This window comes from Trachypithecus francoisi, unplaced genomic scaffold (assembly GCF_009764315.1).
Source record: "Trachypithecus francoisi isolate TF-2019V2 unplaced genomic scaffold, Tfra_2.0 Lachesis_group17, whole genome shotgun sequence".
In the NCBI taxonomy this organism is placed as follows: Eukaryota; Metazoa; Chordata; class Mammalia; order Primates; family Cercopithecidae; genus Trachypithecus; species Trachypithecus francoisi.
Window position 1 is genome coordinate 37,790,252 of NW_022681462.1, and position 18,465 is coordinate 37,808,716.

Below are 18,465 nucleotides of genomic sequence, written 5' to 3' on the forward strand. Positions count from 1 at the left end.
GTGACCATGTTCTGAGTGAGTTACTAAGTTTGGTTTTGTCCACTCTTATGTAGCAAGTGACCCTACTTGTCATTAGCAAGGGATGCAGGGATTCAGAAGATTCTAGGTTTCCCCTGTAGTTGGCAGGTTTTTTCAGCAAGGGCTATGTGTGGAAATTCTAGGCAACTAGAAAGATGAGACATGTTCAGTTTTAAACTTGTTTGGCACTGAGGCTGCCAGTTGCAACCCGGGTGTCTTTGGCTAATATGCTTCAGTCATTCATGAGTCTTGGATATGAACATTCCTAACCTGTTAGCTGGCCCCAAGTATGTCTTTAACAAGCATTTGTTTGAATCAAAGTGTTTCTGGCTAAGGATCATTTGGCTCTTGCAGGAAACTGGCTTGGTCACCATATTGTTCCTTTGATATTGTCACTCTGAGTCTCTGCTTTACCAGTTACTGGATCAAGGATAAACGGGTCTAATCTGCAGCTGTCTTTGGGACTGTTTCATAAGTCAGATTAAGTGAAGACAGGTTTCTAATAACTTTAAAACAAGTTCATTTATAAGGAGCCTGAGCCTACTTATGTTTAAAAGTCTAGACTAAAATATTGTTTAAATACAGTATTTACAAACTTATACAGAGCCTGCCAGTCATGGTTTATGGGAACTGACATCAGAGAAGCCACATTTTCCTCGTCCTCCTTCTGTTGGTTCATTCAGCTGAAGTCTTCCAGTACTACTTGTCTTTTTCTGCCAATGGGGGCACTTAAGTTGAAGAAGGCCTGACATTTATGAACTGCCAACACTGTTTAGAGGAAAAAAATGGCTTATTGGGCCTTAGCATGTTACTGTTGCATAACATTTTGAGTGTATTCTAGGTGTCAGAAGAGCAAGGTCAAGAAAACCCAGCAGACCACGATCCTATTCATGATCAAAGCTGGTATTTAGACCGATCATTAAGAAAGCGTCTTCATCAAGAGTATGGAGTTCAAGGCTGGGCTATTGTGCAGTTTCTTGGGGATGTGGTGTTTATCCCAGCAGGAGCTCCACATCAGGCAAGAATCATTACTTTTTCTTTATTCTCTTTATAGTATGAACTTTTGGGTTACTGATATCACTTGCTGTTTTTCAGGTTCATAACTTGTATAGCTGCATCAAAGTGGCTGAAGATTTTGTTTCTCCAGAGCATGTTAAACACTGCTTCTGGCTTACTCAGGAATTCCGCTATCTGTCACAGACTCATACCAATCATGAAGATAAATTACAGGTAAAAATAGCACCAATTCCTAGCATTCTCTGGCTATGGCTTCATGGCCCATTCTTGACCTTTTAAAGAGAGTCAGTGGACTTGGCCATATCGTACTTAGTAGCACAGTGAGTTGATGAACTTACTTTATATCTAGTACCACTATCTGCTTAAGTGAGGGAGGAACAAGAGGAAATCTCACCTTGGTTTGATTTAATATTGTTTAGAATCTGTAAGGAACTGTCCCCACAGAGAAAGGCCTTAGTACTGAAAATGGATAGATTTGTCTTCTGACCTTGGCCCAGCTGCCTGTCAGGGGTCATGAACACAGTTCTTAACCTTCAGTGCTGCAGTGTTCTCATCACCCTTAGGTAGAGCAGAACTGAATCTCTGAGACTGAAAGAGGTCTGAAGGGGTGGTATTTTCAAAAGGATTTCAGTAATGAATTATGTAACATAATTTCATGTTTGGAAAATTAGGGAAAAATAATAAAGCTGTACCTTGGAGTTGCCTCTCCCTGTACTCACTGTGAGTAGGTCTACGTGGCATCAAAACCTTTAAAAGGGGGAAAATGAGCTTTTTAAGTTATTGAAATTAATGGGTTTAAAATGTATATGAAATACTGGTCTGAAGGAGCCCAGGGACCTTTGCAGTGTTGACATCTCATACGAATATTGAATTTTAAATTTTGCGAGAAGGTAATAAAATTGGTAGAAGTTTATTCTTAGTGACAGGTTTCAGATTTAAATGTAAAATGACCATATTTTCTATTATTTTTAGGTGAAGAATGTTATCTACCATGCAGTGAAAGATGCAGTTGCTATGCTAAAGGCCAGTGAATCCAGTTTTGGCAAACCTTAATCTCCCTGCACATTGGAAATGAATTACAGGCAGCTGTTCAAACTCTTCAGGCAGGATTCCTGTGGACTTTTGAGATTCATGTTACCTCATCTTCTTTTTTAAACTGTACCCAACTTGTGAGGGTACTCTGTCTAACGTATATTTCTAGTGTTTACAGACAGTAAATGTGTATATGTGGTAACTATTTACAGAACATGCATCCTTAAACTGTGACTTCTCACCTAGTGCAGAACTTTTACCAGGCTGTAAAAGCAAAACCTCATATCAGCTCTGGAACAATACCTGCAGTTATTCTCCAGCTGTTTGGACAACTTAGATTGGGTTTATAACTATTAGGAATCACTGCACAGTTTACTTGGGTTGTATTTTGTTTTGTGTCTGAGTCCCCTCTCCCTCATCCCTTAGGGTCCAGAAGAGCAATGGAGGAAGTGACAGCTCATGTTGCAGTTCTTATTGTATGGCATAGGATTGGGATTATATAGCAGAAATCAACTACTGTACAATTTCTTGGGTTTAACCATCTTTAGTTAAATGGAATTTTAATTTAAATGAAGCTTTGCTAATTTTAAGTGTTAAGCATTTTGCATTAAAATATTCGTATAATATTTTGGCTCAGTTTATTGGCATTATCCTCTCATTGTGGTTTCAACACAACTTTCTTCAAATGCAGGTGTAATGAATTGCTCCAAGAATTCTTCTCAAAAGTGAAGAAGTTTGATGCTGTAGTGATTTTCTGAGTGATTATTACAAAGCTAACATGGAAATTCCTGCTCAGCCAGGTAGAAACCCTGTCACACTTTGTCAAGGAAACACCACCAGTTAAATTTAGAAACAGGAATTAACCAAGAAACCAAGTAGTGCCAGGTTAAATGGTTCTAAAAAGGTAAGTAATGAAACACTTTGTCTTCTGGCCCTTCATAATGTAAGTTTATGAAGGAAAATGAAATTAAGTTCTATGACAGTACTACCTGTGAAGGAAAAAAATTCACAAAGAAGCACCTTTTGTTAGCCCACTGATTCTCCGAGGCCACTCTTTCATTTAATTTCTTTAAAAAAAAGGAATTAAACATTGAAATCAGGTAGTACATAGACAAACCCTAGAACCTGAGTTTTAACTTGTGAGCTGAGTAGGAGGCCAGAGGATCAGTATTAAATTTAAAAACCCATTGCCAAATCTAAGGTCAAAAGATTGGCTCTTATGTTTTCTAGGAGTTTTAAAATTTTAGCTCTTAAATCTTTGACCTATTTGGAGTTAATAATTAAATATGGTGTAAGGTAAAGATTCAACTTCATATTTTTGAATATGGATACCCAGTTTTCCCAGCAACATTTGTCAAACACTGTTCTTTCCCCTATTGAATGGTCTTGGCACTCTAGTTAAAAATCAATTGATCGCAGATGGGAAAGCATATTTCTAGGCTCTCATATTCCATTGGTCTGTGTATCTGTCTTTATGCCAATACTGCACTGTTTTGATGTCTGTTACTTTGTAGTAAGTTAAAATCAAGAACTGTGAGTTCTCCAACTTTGGTCTTCTTTTTCATGATTGATTTAGTTAGGGTCACTGGAAATTCCATATGAATTTTGGGATAGGTTTTTTTATTTCTGCAAGAAACACCATCTGGGTATTGATAGAGATTGCATTGAACCCGTATGTTGCTTTGGGTAGTGTGTCATCTTAACAGTCTACTTCTTGCAATCCATGAGCATGGGATGTTGTGTTTCCATTTATTGGTGTCTAATTTCTTTCAGCAATGTTTTGTAGTTTTCAGTTGTATGAGTTTTGTACCTTCGTGGTTAAATTTATTCCTAGGTATTTTATTCTTTTTTTGCTATGATAAGTGAAATTATTTTTCTTCTTGTATTGCTACCATTTATAAATGCAACCGATTCTTGGCATTGATTTGTATTTTGCAACTATACATATAAAATCATGCCATCTGTGAACAGGGATAATTTTACTTACTCCTGTATATAATCTGGATACCTTTCTTTTTCTTGCCTAATTGCTCTGGCTAGAATTTTCAGTTCCATGTTGAATAAAAGTAGTAAAAGTGGGCATCCTTGTCTTGTTCCTCATCTTTAGGGGAAAGCTTTCAGAGTGACTTAGCTGTGTATTTTTCATCTATGGCTTTTATACTGTTAAGGAAGTTCTCTTCTATTTTTTATTGTTCTTTTTTTATCCTGAAAGGGTGTTGGATTTTGTCATATGTTTTTCTCTGCAACAGTAGAAATCACGTTTTTCCTCCGTTCTTCATTCTATTAATGTGGCATATACACTGAATAATTTTCATATGTTGAACCACCTGTCTATTCCGAGGATAAATCTCACTTGGTTGTGGTGTATACTTCATTTAACAGGCTACTGGACTCGGTTTTCTAGTATTTTGAGGATGTCTGCATCTGTAACCATAAGGGTTTGTTGTAGTTTTTCTTGTGGTATCTTTGTCTGAAATTGGTATCAGGATATTGCTGATATATTGAGATATAATTGTTTATAGCATTCTTTTAAAATCCGTTTTATTTGTGTAGTGGTGGTTTCTCCTATTTCGTATCTGATTTTAGTAACTTCTGCCCTCATCCTCATCCTCCTATAGTCAGTCTAGCTCTAGGCTTGTTAATTTTGTTGGTATTTTTATAGAACTGTCTTTTGATTTTGTTGATTTTCTGTAGTTTTTCTGTTTCCAATTTCATTTATATCTGCTCTAATCTTTGTCCTTTTGCCAGCTCTGGGTTTAGTTTGTTTCTCTTTTTTTCTGGTTCCTTAAGGTGTACAGTTAGGTTATTGCTATGGTCTGAATGTTGTTGACTCTCAAAATTCATATATTGAAATCTAATGCCCAATGTAATAGTATTAAGAGGCCGGGCATGGTGGCTCACGCCTGTAATCCCAGCACTTTGGGAGGCCGAGACGAGCGGATCACGAGGTCAGGAGATCGAGACCATCCTGGCTAACATGGTGAAACCCCGTCTCTACTAAAAAATACAAAAAACTAGCTGGGCGTGGTGGCTGGCGCCTGTAGTCCCAGCTACTCGGGAGGCTGAGGCAGGAGAATGGTGTGAACCCAGGAGGCAGAGCTTGCAGTGAGCTGAGATCCGGCCACTGCACTCCAGCCTGGGCGACAGAGCGAGACTCCGTCTCAAAAAAAAAAAAAAAAAATAGTAGTAAGAGGTGGAGCCTTTGGGAAATAAGTTATTAGGGCTTCACATGAACATCATGAGTGGGATTAGTTCTTATCAAAGAGGCTCAAGCAAGTTCCTCTAACTTTTCGGGAATGTGAAAACACAGCTAGAAGGCACCATCCATGAAGCAGAGAGCAAGCCTTTACCAGACACCAAATCTGCTGCTGCCCTGGTCTTGTGCTTTCCAGCCTCTGGAAAACCTGTGGTACTGTGAGCAATACATTTTTTTTGTTTGTTAAATTACCTAGTCTTAAGTATGTTGTTATAGGAGTCTGAATGGACTATGACAGTTATTGATATGAAATCTTTCTTCTCATTTAATATAGGTATTTATAGCCGTAAATTTCTCTCTGAGCATTATTTTTGCTGCATCCCCTATGTTTTGGCATGTTGTGTTTTCATTTTCATTTATCTCAGGTTTTTTTTTTTTTTTTTTTTTTTTTTTAAGACAGAGTCTTGTTCTGTCACCAGGCTGGAGTGCAGTGGTGTGATCTTGGCTCACTGCAACCTCCACCTCCTGGGTTCAAACGATTCTTCTGCCTCAGCCTCCCGAGTAGCTAGCACTGCAGGTGCATGCCACCATGCTCAGCTAATTTTTGTATTTTTAGTAGAGACGAGGTTTCACCATGTTGGCCAGGCTGATCTCGATCTCTTCACCTCGTGATATGCCCGCCTCAGCCTCCCAAAGTGCTGGGATTACAGGCGTGAGCCATGTCTCAGGTATTTTCTAATTTCTCTTGTGATTTCTTCCTTGACCCTTTGGTTAAGACTGTTAATTTCCACATATTTGTGAATTTTTTAGTTTTCCTCTGTTACTGATTTCTGATTTTATTCTATCCTGGTTGGCAAAGATACTTTGTATAATTTCAGTCTTTTTAAATTTCTTGAGACTTGTTTTGTGCCCATATAGTTTATGCTGGAGATTGTCGCATTTGCATTTGAGAACAGTGTATATTTTGCTGTTGTTGGGTGGGTCATTCTGTATGTCTGTTGGGTCTGTTTGGTATATAGTGTCATCCAAGCCCTCTGTTTCTTTATTGATGTTTTGCCTGGTTGTCATGTTTGTTATTGAAAGTGGGATACTGAAGTCTGCAACTATTACTGTAGAACGTTCTGGCAATTTTTACTTCATGTCTTTTGGAAGTTCTGTTGTTAGGTGCATATATGTTTATAACTGCATATGTGTTTATTATATATTCTTAATGGATTGGTCCTTTTATCAACATATAATGTCCTTCTTTGGTGTCTTGAAATCTTAAACTGAAATCTGTTTTGTCTGACAATTATATAGATAACCCCAGCTTTCTAGTGGTTACCATTTCTATGGGCTCTTTTCCATCCTTTTACTTTTAACCTTTTTTTCTTTGTATCTAAATTGTCAGCATATAGCTAGATCATGTTTTTTATCCCTTCAATCTGCCTTTTAATTGGAGTTTAATACATTTAGAGTAATTAGATGACTGACTTCTGCTTTTTAGCTGTTTTCTGTATGTTTTATCTGGTTTTTGTTACTTAAAATCCCACCATTACTGCTTTATTTCATATTTAGTTGAAACTTTGTACTGTACCTCCTTTTCTTTCCTTTTGTGTATATTTTTAAGTTATTTTATTGGTTATTCCCTCAGGAACTGCAGCTAACATCTTAAGCTTTACAAACTTCAGGAGTTTCTCTTGTTTTGTTTTTGAGACAGAGCCTCACTGTGTCACCCAGGCTGGCACAGTCTTGGCTCACTGCATCTGCCACCTGGGCTCAAGTGATCTTCCCACCTCAGTTTCCTGAGTAGCTGGGACTACAGGCATGCACCACCACACTCAGCTAATTTTTTTATTTTTTATTTTTTTGTAGAGGCGAGGTCTCACTGTTGCCCAGACTGGTCTCAAATTCCTGGGCTCAAGCAGTCCACCCACCTCAGCCTCCCAAAGTGCTAAGAGTACAGGCGTGAGCCATTGTGCCTGGCTTACAAACTGCAATAGTATACAAAAAGTCTGCTCCTATACATTTTCATCTCTCCTTATTTATAGTGTTATTGTCACAGATTACATCTCTATATATTGTGGCCATTAACACAGATTTTTTCTTTTTCTTTTTTTTTTTTTTGAGACGGAGTCTCACTTTGTCGCCCAGGTTGGAGTGCAGTGGCCGGATCTCAGCTCACTGCAAGCTCCACTTCCCAGGTTCACGCCATTCTCCTGCCTCAGCCTCCCGAGTAGCTGGGACTACAGGCGCCCACCACCTCGCCCAGCTAGTTTTTTGTATTTTTTAGCAGAGACGGGGTTTCACCGGGTTAGCCAGGATGGTCTTGATTTCCTGACCTTGTGATCCGCCCATCTCAGCCTCCCAAAGTGCTGGGATTACAGGCTTGAGCCACTGCGCCCGGCCTAGATTTTAAATTATTTATGCATATTTGCCTTAAGGCAAAAAATAGGAAAAAATGAATTACAAACCAGAAGTATAACTGGCTTTTATATTTACTTAGAATTATCTGTACTAGTGTTCGTAATTATTACTTTTTTTGTATGACTTTGTTAGTCTAGTGTTGTTTCATTTCAGCCTTAAGGTCTCACTTTAGTATTTATTGTGTGGCAGATCTGCTAAGAAATAGACTGCCTTCATTTTTGCTTTTCAAGGAACGTCTCAGTTTCTCCTTCATTCTTGAAGGATAATTTCCCTGGAATATAATTAATTCTTCATTGATAGCTTTTTTACTCCCCAGCACCTTAAATATGTTATCCTTACAGCCTTCTGGCCCTCGTGGATTCTGATAAGAAATTACATTGAGGATCCCTTGTACATAATGAGTCACTTCTCCCTTGCTGCTTTAAATTTTTTTTTTTTTTTTAAGTTTGTCTATCGTGTCTCATGGTGGATCCCTTTGGGTTTATCCTGTTTGGAATTGAGTTTCTTGGATTCTTATCTTTCAGATTTTGGAGGTTTTCAACCATTATATCTTCAAATACTCTCCTTTTGTCTCTTTTACCCCTGACACTGCCATAATGTGTATATTGGTGAGCTTGATGGGCTTCCACAAGTCCTTTGGCTTTTCTTCATTCTTAACTCTTTCTATTCCATAGACTGATTTTTTTGAGACAGGGTCTCACTCTGTCACCCAGGCTGGAGTACAGTGGCATGATCATAGCTCATTGCAGCCTCAATCTCCCAGGCTGAGGTGATCCTCCTCCCATTTCAGCCTCCAAGTTGGTGGAAACTACAGGTGTATGCCACTATGCCTGGCTAATTTTTTATTTTTTGTAGAGATGGGGTCTCGCCATGTTGCCAGACTAGTTTCAAACTCCTCTGCTCAAGCATTTCTCCTGCCTTGGCCTCCCAAAGTGCTGGGATGACAGGCATGAGCCACCAAGCCCAGCCTTAGACTGTATTTTTTTCAATTATTCTGTTTTCAAGTTTGCTGATTCCCCCTTGTACCTACTCAAACCTGCTGTTGAACCCCTCTAGTGTATTTTCAAAAATTTCAGTTAGTATACCTTTGAGCTCCAGTGTTTCTCTGTGGTTCTATTTTACACTTTCTGTCTCTTTATTGATATTCTCATTTCATTAGTAGTGTTTTCCTGGTTTCCTTTTTAGTTCATTTGTCCATGGTTTTCTTTTACCTCCCCAGCTTTTCTTCCCAGGTTTTAGGCAGTCCATTGTATGTTTCAACTTTAATCTTTCACCTCAGATAAAAGGTGCACTTTCTTCCTCATTGCCTTACCGTGTTTTCAAGCAATGCTTGCGCTTTTCTGCCAAGGAGGTTCTCAGGCAAACCAGAGATGACACCTTGTGTCAGTCTCCCAGACAGATTTACGGCAGACACATATAACTTGTGAATAAGGCCTGCTTTGTTCCCTCTGGAACCAAGAACCAGGGTCTGTGGGCTGCTGTATTCAAGACCACTGCCATGCTGGGAGGGGCAAGTAAAAATGACACAAAGTTTTCTTACCATTATTAAGTTTCCTTTTTCTTAATCCAGATTTGCTTGGTTGCTTTATAGTAACCTTTGTTTTCCAGAGCTCTGACAAACTGGGTTCAGGGGTGTTCCCCTCTCTGGAAGGATGGGTGTTTGAAGCTGTCTACTCCAACATCTTGCTGATATTCTATAAATCTATTTTTGAAACTATAATTATGTACAGGAAAGAACTTCCTTACTCTAAAAAACAAGGTATTTCCCCACTATGGCCTAGATCTGCGTTTCTGAGATGGTTCAGTGGCTGGGGGATGTTAATTCTGATGTCTCAAAACTGTATTAGTCAAATAAATTTGGGAAAAGCATATGAAAGCCTTAGAAAAGTTTTCAAGAAAACCTGTTTTATGTTTATTTTAACCAAACATTTCCAAGTCTAAGATCCTTTTATTACTGATAATAAAGATTACCATTTGAAGAGCACCTGTCACTACAGTAGGACAAGAAAAATGGTCCCAGTTAGTGAGCGCTTTGAAAGCTGTATGATTTGTCAGTTGTGGGACTGGAAAAAGGCCCAAAGCAGACATGACTAGTACTATTTGGAAACAAATGAGTCAGAACCCCATCTCTCCAGGAGTTCCAAGACAAACACCTGGAAATACATAAAACCAAGGTGCCTAAAGCCATATGAGCTGTATGATTGCTAAGTGTTGTGGAAGACATCTTTGATAAATGAGACAGGGATAGTCAGGTTATAGCCTGCTTGGAGTGAACTACTAGGTGACCACCTCAAGCTGAAAAGTGATTTTTAAAAAGCTATGTTTCAAAACAAATGTGATGGTGGTATGGAATGATATTTTGAGTGCCCTTGGAAATGAATAAAATTAAGGCACCAAGTAGATCCTATATGTGTTTGGGGTAAGATGCGAGGCAGGGTGGGCGGGAGCTGATGCTGCTATTGCTGGACTCAAGTTGAGTACCTGAAGATAGAGAAACTTTTATTGCACGTCTATACAACCATTATTTGCCTTCCACATTATATGCCCTTCTAGGACTAAGTGTCCGACTCACTTTGTCCCCAGTGATGCGTGCGTTAGTCCATTCTCACACCGCTATAAAGAACTACCTGAGACTGGAAAATTTATGAAGAAAAGAGGTTTAATTAACTCACAGTTCTGCAGGCTGTACAGGAAGCATGGCTGGGAGGCCTCGAGAAACTTAGTCATGGTAGAAGGGCGAAGGGAAAGCAAGGACCTTCTTCACATGGCAGAAGGAGAGAGCAAGCAAAGGGGGAACTGCTACACACTTAACCAGATCTCATGAGAACTCACTATCATGAGAACAGCAAGGGGGAAATCTGCACCCATGATCCAATCACCTCCCACCAAGCTTCACCTCCAAGACTCAGGATCACAATTCAACATGAGATTTGGGTGGGGACACACGGCCAAACCATATCATTCTACTCCTGGCCCCACCTAAATCTCATGTCCTCACATTTCAAAACACAATCATGCCTTCCCAACAGCCCCCTAAATTCTTATTCCAGCATTAACTCAAATGTCCCAAGTCAGGTCTCATCTGAGACAAGCCAAGTCCCTTCCTCCTATGAGCCTGTAAAATAAAAAACAAGTTACTTCCAAGATACAACGGGGCTACAGGCATAGGGGTAAATGCTTCCATTCCAAACAGGAGAAATCAGCCAAAAAGGGGCTATGGGCCCCATGCAAGTCCAGAACCAAGGAGGGCAGTCGTTAAATCTCAAACCTCCAGAATGATCTTTGACTCCATGTCTCACATCCAGGCCACACTGACACAAGGGGTGGGCTCCCAAGGCCTTGGGCAGCTCTGCCTCTGTGGCTCTAAATATGGCCCCTATGGCTGCTTTCACAGGCTGGCATTATTTACAGGTGCACAGTGCAAGCTGTCAGTGGATCTGCAATTCTGGGGTCTGGAGGATGGTGGCCCTCTTCTCATAGTTTCACTAGGCAGTGCCCCAGTGGGGACTCTGTATGTGGGCTCCAACCCCACATTTCCTCTCCACACTGCCCTTGCAGATGTTACCCATGAGGGCTCTGCCTCTGCACCAAACTTCTTCCTGGACATCCAGGCGTTTCCATACATCCTCTGAAATCTAGGTAGAGGTTCTTAAACCTCAACTCTTGCCTTTGTACACCCACCTAACACCACATGGAAGCCACCAAGGTTTGGAGCTTGCACCCTCTGAAGCAGCAGCCCAAACTGTACCTTGGTCCCTTTTAGTCACAGCTGGAGCTGGAGTGGCTGGGATGCAGTGTGCCATGTTCCAAGGCTGCACAGAACAGTGGGGCCCTGGGCCTGGCCCACAAAACCATTTCTTGCTCCTAAGCTTCTATGCTTGTGATGGGAGGAGCTGCTGTGAAGGTCTCTGAAATGCTCTGGAGGCATTTTCCTCACTGTCTTGGCTATTAGCATGAGAGTCATCTTATGCAAATTTCTGCAGCCTTGAATTTCCCCAGAAAATGGGTTTTTCTTTTTTACCACATGGTTGGGCTGCAAATTCTCCAAACTTTTATAAAAGCTCAGCGTTCGTTTTAAATATAAGTTCTACTTTCAGGTCATTTCTTTGTTCATGCAAATGAGCATAGGCTTTTAGAAGCAGTCAGGCTACATCTTGAACACCTTGCTGCTTAGAAGTTTTTTCTGCCAGGTACCCTCTCAAGTTCAGATTTCACAGATCTCTAGAGCGGGGGCACAATGCCACCACTCTCTTTGCTAAAGCACAGCCAAGAGTGACCTTCACTCCAGTTCCAAATAAGATTCTTATCTCCCATCTAAGACCAACTCAGCCTGGACTTCACCATCCATATCACTGTCAGCACGTTGGTCACAACCATTCAACAAGTCTCGAAGCTGCAAACTTTCCCTCATCTTCCTGTCTTCTTCTGAGCCCTCCAAACTGTTCCAACCTCTGCCCATTACCCAGTTCCAAAGTCACTTACACATTTTCAGGTATCTTTATAGCAATGTCCCACTTCTCTGGTACCAATTTTCTATATTAGTCCGTTCTCACACTGCCATAAAAAATTACCTGAGACTGGGTAATTAATGAAGAAAAGCGGTTTAACTGACTCACAGTTCCGCAGGTTGTACAGGAGGCATGGTTGGGAAGGCCTCAGGAAACTTAAGAGTCACAGCAGAAGGGCAAAGGCACCTTCGTCACATGGTGGAGTGGGAGACAGTGAAGCAGGAAGTGCTATACACTTTTAAACAACCACGTCTATGAGAACTCACTAGCATGAGAACAGCAAGGGGAAAATCCGCCTCCATGATCCAGTCACCTCCCACCAAGCCCCACCTCCAACACTCAGGATCACAATTCAACATGAGATTTGGATGGGGACACAGAGCCAAACCGCATCAGTGCCCAACAAAGTGTACGAGGGATAAAGGAATGCATGAACCAACAGTGCTCTTTCCTTACCTGAGAGCAAGAATGGAAAAAACATGACCTCTCAACAATTAAACCAACCCTATGTTTAGATCATTTTATTTGAGTGGCTGGAAGAGAGGTTATCACTATTCTGGCTATCCAACCATCTACCGAGATAAAGTTTAATTATCCACCTAAAAAATATTCAGGGATTATGAGCATCCCATAATTCCAACATCATCCTGTGAAGAAACTAGATGGATTAAGGCTATCATAAAACAACCTGGCATTGCTGTATGTCAGTTTTTGCCAACTTCACCTGTGGTTTCAATGCAATCCCAATCAAAACTCAGCAAGTTATTTTGTGGATCTTGACAAACTGGTTCTAAAGTTTACATGGAGAGGCAAAAAATCAGAATAGCTGGCACAATGTTGAAAGAGAAAAAGGTCAGAAGACTGATACTACCCAACTTTAAGACTCACTATAAAGCTACAGTAATCAAGATAGGGTGGTAATGGTGAAAAAACAGACATGATCACTGGAAACAAATCGCCCAGAAATAGCCCCACACAAATACAGTCAACTGATCTCTGACATGGAAGCAAATGCAATAAATGGAGAAAAGACAGTCTTCGCTAGAGGCAGTGGCTCATGTCTAATCCCAGCACCTTGGGAGGCCAAAGAGGAAGGATCGCCTAAGTCCAGGAGTTCGAGACCAGCCTGGGCAATATAGTGAAACCTCATCTCTACAAAAACACCTTTAAAAATTAGCTGAGCATGACGGCATGCACCGGGGGAGGATCACTTGCGCCCAGGAAGCAGAGATTGCAGTGAGCCAAAGTGGCATCACGCTACTCCAGCATGGGTCGACAGAGTGTGAGACCCTGTCTCAAAAGAAGTCTTTTCAACATCAACAAATGGTGGACAACTGGACACACACATGCAAAATAAAAAAAAGAAAAAAGCAAGAAAAAACAAATCTAGACACAGACTTTAACACCCTTCATAAAAATTAAAGTAGATCACAGGCCTAAATGTAAAACACAAAACTCCTGGAAGATAACAGGAGAAAATATAGATGGCTGTGGGTTTGGTGATGATTTTTTAAAATACAATACTAAAGGCACAATCCATGAAAAATACAGATACGCTGGATTTCAATAAAAATTAAAAACTTCTGCTTTGTGAAAGTCGCTGTCAAGATAATGAGAAGACAAACCACAGACTGGGATAAAATACTTGCAAAAGGCACATCTGATAAAGGACTGTTTTCCAAAATAGACAATACTTAAAATTCAATAATCAGAAATACGCAATTAAACAATAGGCAAAAGACCTGAAAAGACAACTTACTGAGAAGCAAGCATATGAAAAGACGTTCAACATGTCATGAGGGGACTGCAAATGTCAATCAATCAGGTACCACCACACAACTATTAGAATAGCCAAAACCCAGAACGCCTACACCACCAAATGCTCGTGAGGGTGTGGAGCAACAGGAACTCATTAATTGCTGGCGGGAATGCAAATGGTGCACTTTGACAAACGAGACAAATCATATGATCCAGCACTGAAGCTCTTGGTATTTATTCAAATGAATTAAAAACATGCCCACAGAAAAACCTGCAGACAGATGTTTACAACAGCTTTATTCATAATTGCCAAAACTTGGAAACCACGAAGAAGTCTTTCAATAGGTAAATGGATAAACTGTTCATCTAGACAATGGAGTATTATTCAGTGCTAAAAATAAATGCACTATTAAGCCATGAAATGACATGGAGGAACCTTAATTGCATATTACTAAGTGAAAGAAGACATTCTGAAAAGGCTACATATTGTATGATTCTAATATGACATTCTAGAAAAGGGAAAACTAGGGAGACAGTAAAAAGTGGTTGCCAAAGAATGAGATCATGTCCTTTGCAGGAACATGGATGGGTTGGAGGCCATTATCCTTAGCAAACTAATGCAGGAACAGGAAACCAAATATTGCATGTTCTCACTTACAAGTGGGAGCGAAATAACATGGACACAAAGGAGTAACACACTGGGGCCTACCTGAGGGTAGAGGGTGGGAAAAGAGACAGGACCAGAAAAATAACTATTGGGGACTAGGCTTAGTACCTGGGTCACTAAATAATCTGTATAACAAACCCCCTTGTCATGAGTTTACCTGCACATGTACCCCCGAACCTAAAGTAATTTTTTTTAAGTGGTTGCTGGGGGATTAGGGAAGAAAGGGATGAACAGGTGAAGCACATAGAAGCTTCAGGGCAGTGAAACTATTCTATATGATTCTATAATTGTAGAAGATACTATACATCTGTCCAAGTCCATACAATGTAAAACACGAAGAGTGAATCCGCATGTAAACTACGGACTTCAGGCGATAATGATGTGTCTGGTGTGGGATACTGATAGTGGTGGGAGGCTGTGCATGTGTGAGGACGGGATATATGAGATTTTTTTGTTCAATTTTGCTGTGAATCTACAACTGATTTAAAAAAATCCTTTATTTAAAAAACTTTTTAAACTATACTCTAAAGATGAAATCAAGAGTAATAGGAGGGTCCTCTGGACTCAAGAATGACTTCTTTTTTTTTTTTATTTGGTAGAGACAGGATCTTGCCATGTTGCCCAGGCTGGTCTTGAACTCCTATTCTCAAGACAGCCTCCTGCCTCAGCCTTGTAAAGCACTGGGATTATAGGCATGAACCACCACACCCAGCCAAGATTGCCATTTTGTATGATGAGGCTGGAAGGACCCCATTGTTTCAGGATTTTGCTACAATATACAAAAACCGATCTGTGAAGACAGTGGCTGGGCTTTTTTCCTGCCTGATTAGTTCAGTGCACATACAACTTGGACCAGAGGATCTGGGTTTGAATCCCAGCTCTGATACTTCCCAAACTGAGCTGTTTTCCTTATTTGTAAAGACTAAATGAGATCGCATATGTCAAAGAGCTTTGTAAACTCTCAACACATACAAAGTGTTACTGTTAAAATGATTTATAAATGTATCTTAAGAATGTCCCAGATGAGTGAATGTTGGTTAGGATGCATGACCACACCTTAGTGTGCTCCTGGTCAGCTCCTGACTTTGAGAAAACACGGAGAGGAAGGCCCATGTTCCATGCACAAGACAACTAGCTCAAAGCAGGGACAGGCAATGAGAGGTGAAAGAGACCTAGTCCTACAGCTGTCTGATCTGGGTGCAACTTGCAATGGGAAGGAAGGGACAGAAGCTCTAAATAGACCCACATACACACCCCAGGACATAATACAGCCACCAGCCAACAGGACAAGCAGCACAATTCCCAAGCATCCTCTTGGTTAAACAGATAAAAGAATGGCTGCCATACCATGTCTGTGAAGGCTGGGGAGCAGCATCCACAGAGCAGAAATCAGTTCTGCTGAGCTTCCAAATCCCATATGCCTGGCCATCACAACTCTTTCCACGCCCAACAAATGAAGCAATCTGGGAGAGCCAACACCTTGAAAGTTTACTGCACAGGGCAATCTACAATGGGGCCAAGTGCTAAAGCAAAAATTTATTAAAATTCATTTATACAGTGTTTTATAGACAAAAGTAGAATCTTCGACATTCACGCAATCACCTGTATTTTCAGAACTGCTTCATGAGAAGATGGATTTCTTTCTCCTCCCCAAAATAAGATATTTCTGTCTATACTCCTAAAAATGATGCATTTATTTACACCACCTTTACAAGAACAAATTCTTTGCGATCCCAAAACCTGGGCAGAGAGTGAAAAGAGACAAACAGAACCTTCTCCAAAATGGTAGTCCTCACAATGGAGGTGTAATGCAAGAGATACATAAAATGGCAGCTCTTGAGAGGAGTGTGAGCACACCCAGCGGGGTAGGCAGCCCCTAGCTGCGGAGTGTGGCCAGCCGGGACTGCATAGCCTCCAGAGCCTCTTCCTCCTCCTCCTCATCTGAGGCAGCCATCGCTCCTGAAGGTTCTGGCTCTGGAAGGGCATCGGTCACTTTACTGGGTGCTTTGCCCAAGGCCCCTGAAAAGAAAGAGCAAAGATGAACACCACATTGGCTTAAGGAAGCAGCCCCTCAATCTTCCCTGCCTTTCATTCCTGGACCAATCTGACCAGATACAAAAATGGGACCGTAAATCAAGTTGTTTTGGGGGGGTTTTACTCACTCTGGGAAATGTGCAAATAGCTACCTGTAATGATGCCAAAGTCATAATAATTGTATAAGAATCTTGGTTCTGAAGCTCCTAATCTAAATTCCTAAATGCTACTGAAAACTTTAAATCTTCTTTCTGAATAAAACTAAACTATTTGTAAATCTTCACAAAATATTTTCTTGGAGTAATTGTCTTCCTTTCCCCAACAACTTAAAACCAACAATGAACAAATAAAAATTAAACCCCACCATATTTAAAGTTAAACATAAAACTCAGAAAATCTACAAGTAAAAAGTTTAAAAACTCATTAACCATCACTTGGAGATTACTATTTTTATCATCTCCCTTCCAGACTTCTATAGACATGTTTTTACACAAAAGTATGTATTTCAGTAAAAAGGCTTTAATCACATATTGTAAGTATCTTTCCATGTTAATGAGTATATTTCTATATCATCTATCACAATATATAGTATACCATTAAAATAAATATAACACAAATGATTTTATTAGGCATTTAGTTTGTTTCGAACTTTTCTTTTTTCTTTTCTTTTTTTTTTTGAGACAGGATGTCTCTCTGTCACCCAGGCTGGGGTGCAGTAGCATGATCATGGCCAACTGCAGCCTGGACCTCCTGGGCTCAAGCAATCCTCCCACCTCAGTCTCCCAAGCAGCTGGGACTAAGGCATGTGCTACCACACCCACCTAATTTATATATTTTTTGTAGAGATAGGATTTCACCATGTTGCCCAGGCTGGGCTCCTGAGTTCAACCAATCAATCCACTTGCCTCGGCCTCCCTCAAAAAGTGTTGGGATTATAAGCATAAGCCACTGCACCTGGCCTTCAAACTTTTGTTATAAAGAATGCTACTACAGACATCGTTGAGTTAAATATTTCAGCACATTCTTAATTATTTCATTAAACTCCCAGAAGTCAATCTGTTAGGTCAAATACTTTTTTTTTTTTTTAATACATATTTTTTTGAGATGGGGTCTCACTATGGTTGCCCAGGCGGGTCTCAAACTCCTGAGCTCAAGTGATCCACCCACCTCAGCCTCCCAAAGTGCTGGGATAACAGGCGTGAACCACTGCACCTGGCGAGGGCAAGGGCTTTTGAATGGCTACGGTCAAATTGCTTTCAAGAAAGTCTATACCAATTTAAAATCCCAACAGCAGTATATGAGAGCAGTATCTTCCTTTAAAATCATGAAAACTCTAAAAATTTAAAGAATTATTTGTGTTTTTTTAAAAGAGGGTTATGGATATTGTGCTTGCTTTTCAAGAAATAAGCTGCATACTCTAAAATGTTAAAAATGTAGAAGGGAGTTAATGCCTAAATAAAAAAGCTACTAGCTAATTTAGTGAATGCAGGAAGAATGGCCATAAAAGAAGAAAGGAGGGATCTCATGGTCATACCTGCTGTAATTTCAAACAGAATTCTGTCAATTTCCATTTCTGCTTCTTCCTCCATTTCTTCCTGATCGTCCATGCTTTCAAAAGTGTCCTCTAACATCTCTTCTATGATCCCAGCCTAAACACAGAATAAATATGTCACTTCGGTCAACTGTTAAATCTGTTCCCATCAGACACCCGACACATCACCTAGACTGAGCTGAGCCTAAGTCTAGTCCATCCTCTTAAGGGCTGTCACACAAGACAGCTGGCCAAAGGAAACACTGGATGTTGTCCTCTCTGCAGAAATGCAAAAGCC

General features: G+C 40.4%; 2 protein-coding genes across 6 annotated transcripts in view; one reads left to right on the top strand and one right to left on the bottom strand.

The window, feature by feature from the left end:
* Nucleotides 1-2,693, top strand: part of KDM3A (lysine demethylase 3A) — a 52,501-nt gene extending 49,808 nt beyond the window's left edge. For all 4 annotated transcript variants that reach the window (XM_033175371.1, XM_033175369.1, XM_033175370.1 and 1 more), the window contains exons 24-26: nt 860-1,036; nt 1,114-1,248; nt 2,008-2,693. In XM_033175371.1, the coding sequence (XP_033031262.1) occupies nt 860-1,036; nt 1,114-1,248; nt 2,008-2,088 (393 nt within the window). In that variant the 3' untranslated portion in view covers nt 2,089-2,693. The remainder of the gene's footprint in view (nt 1-859; nt 1,037-1,113; nt 1,249-2,007) is intronic.
* Nucleotides 2,694-14,154: 11,461 nt separating this feature from the next.
* Nucleotides 14,155-18,465, bottom strand: part of CHMP3 (charged multivesicular body protein 3) — a 70,343-nt gene continuing 66,032 nt past the window's right edge. Inside the window, exons 5-6 of one of the 2 annotated variants that reach the window (XM_033175375.1) lie at nt 18,171-18,285; nt 14,155-16,621 (exon numbers count right to left, since the gene is read on the bottom strand). In XM_033175375.1, coding sequence (XP_033031266.1) covers nt 16,479-16,621; nt 18,171-18,285 — 258 coding nt within the window. In that variant the 3' untranslated portion in view covers nt 14,155-16,478. The remainder of the gene's footprint in view (nt 16,622-18,170; nt 18,286-18,465) is intronic. The other variant, XM_033175376.1, reaches the window with a different exon arrangement.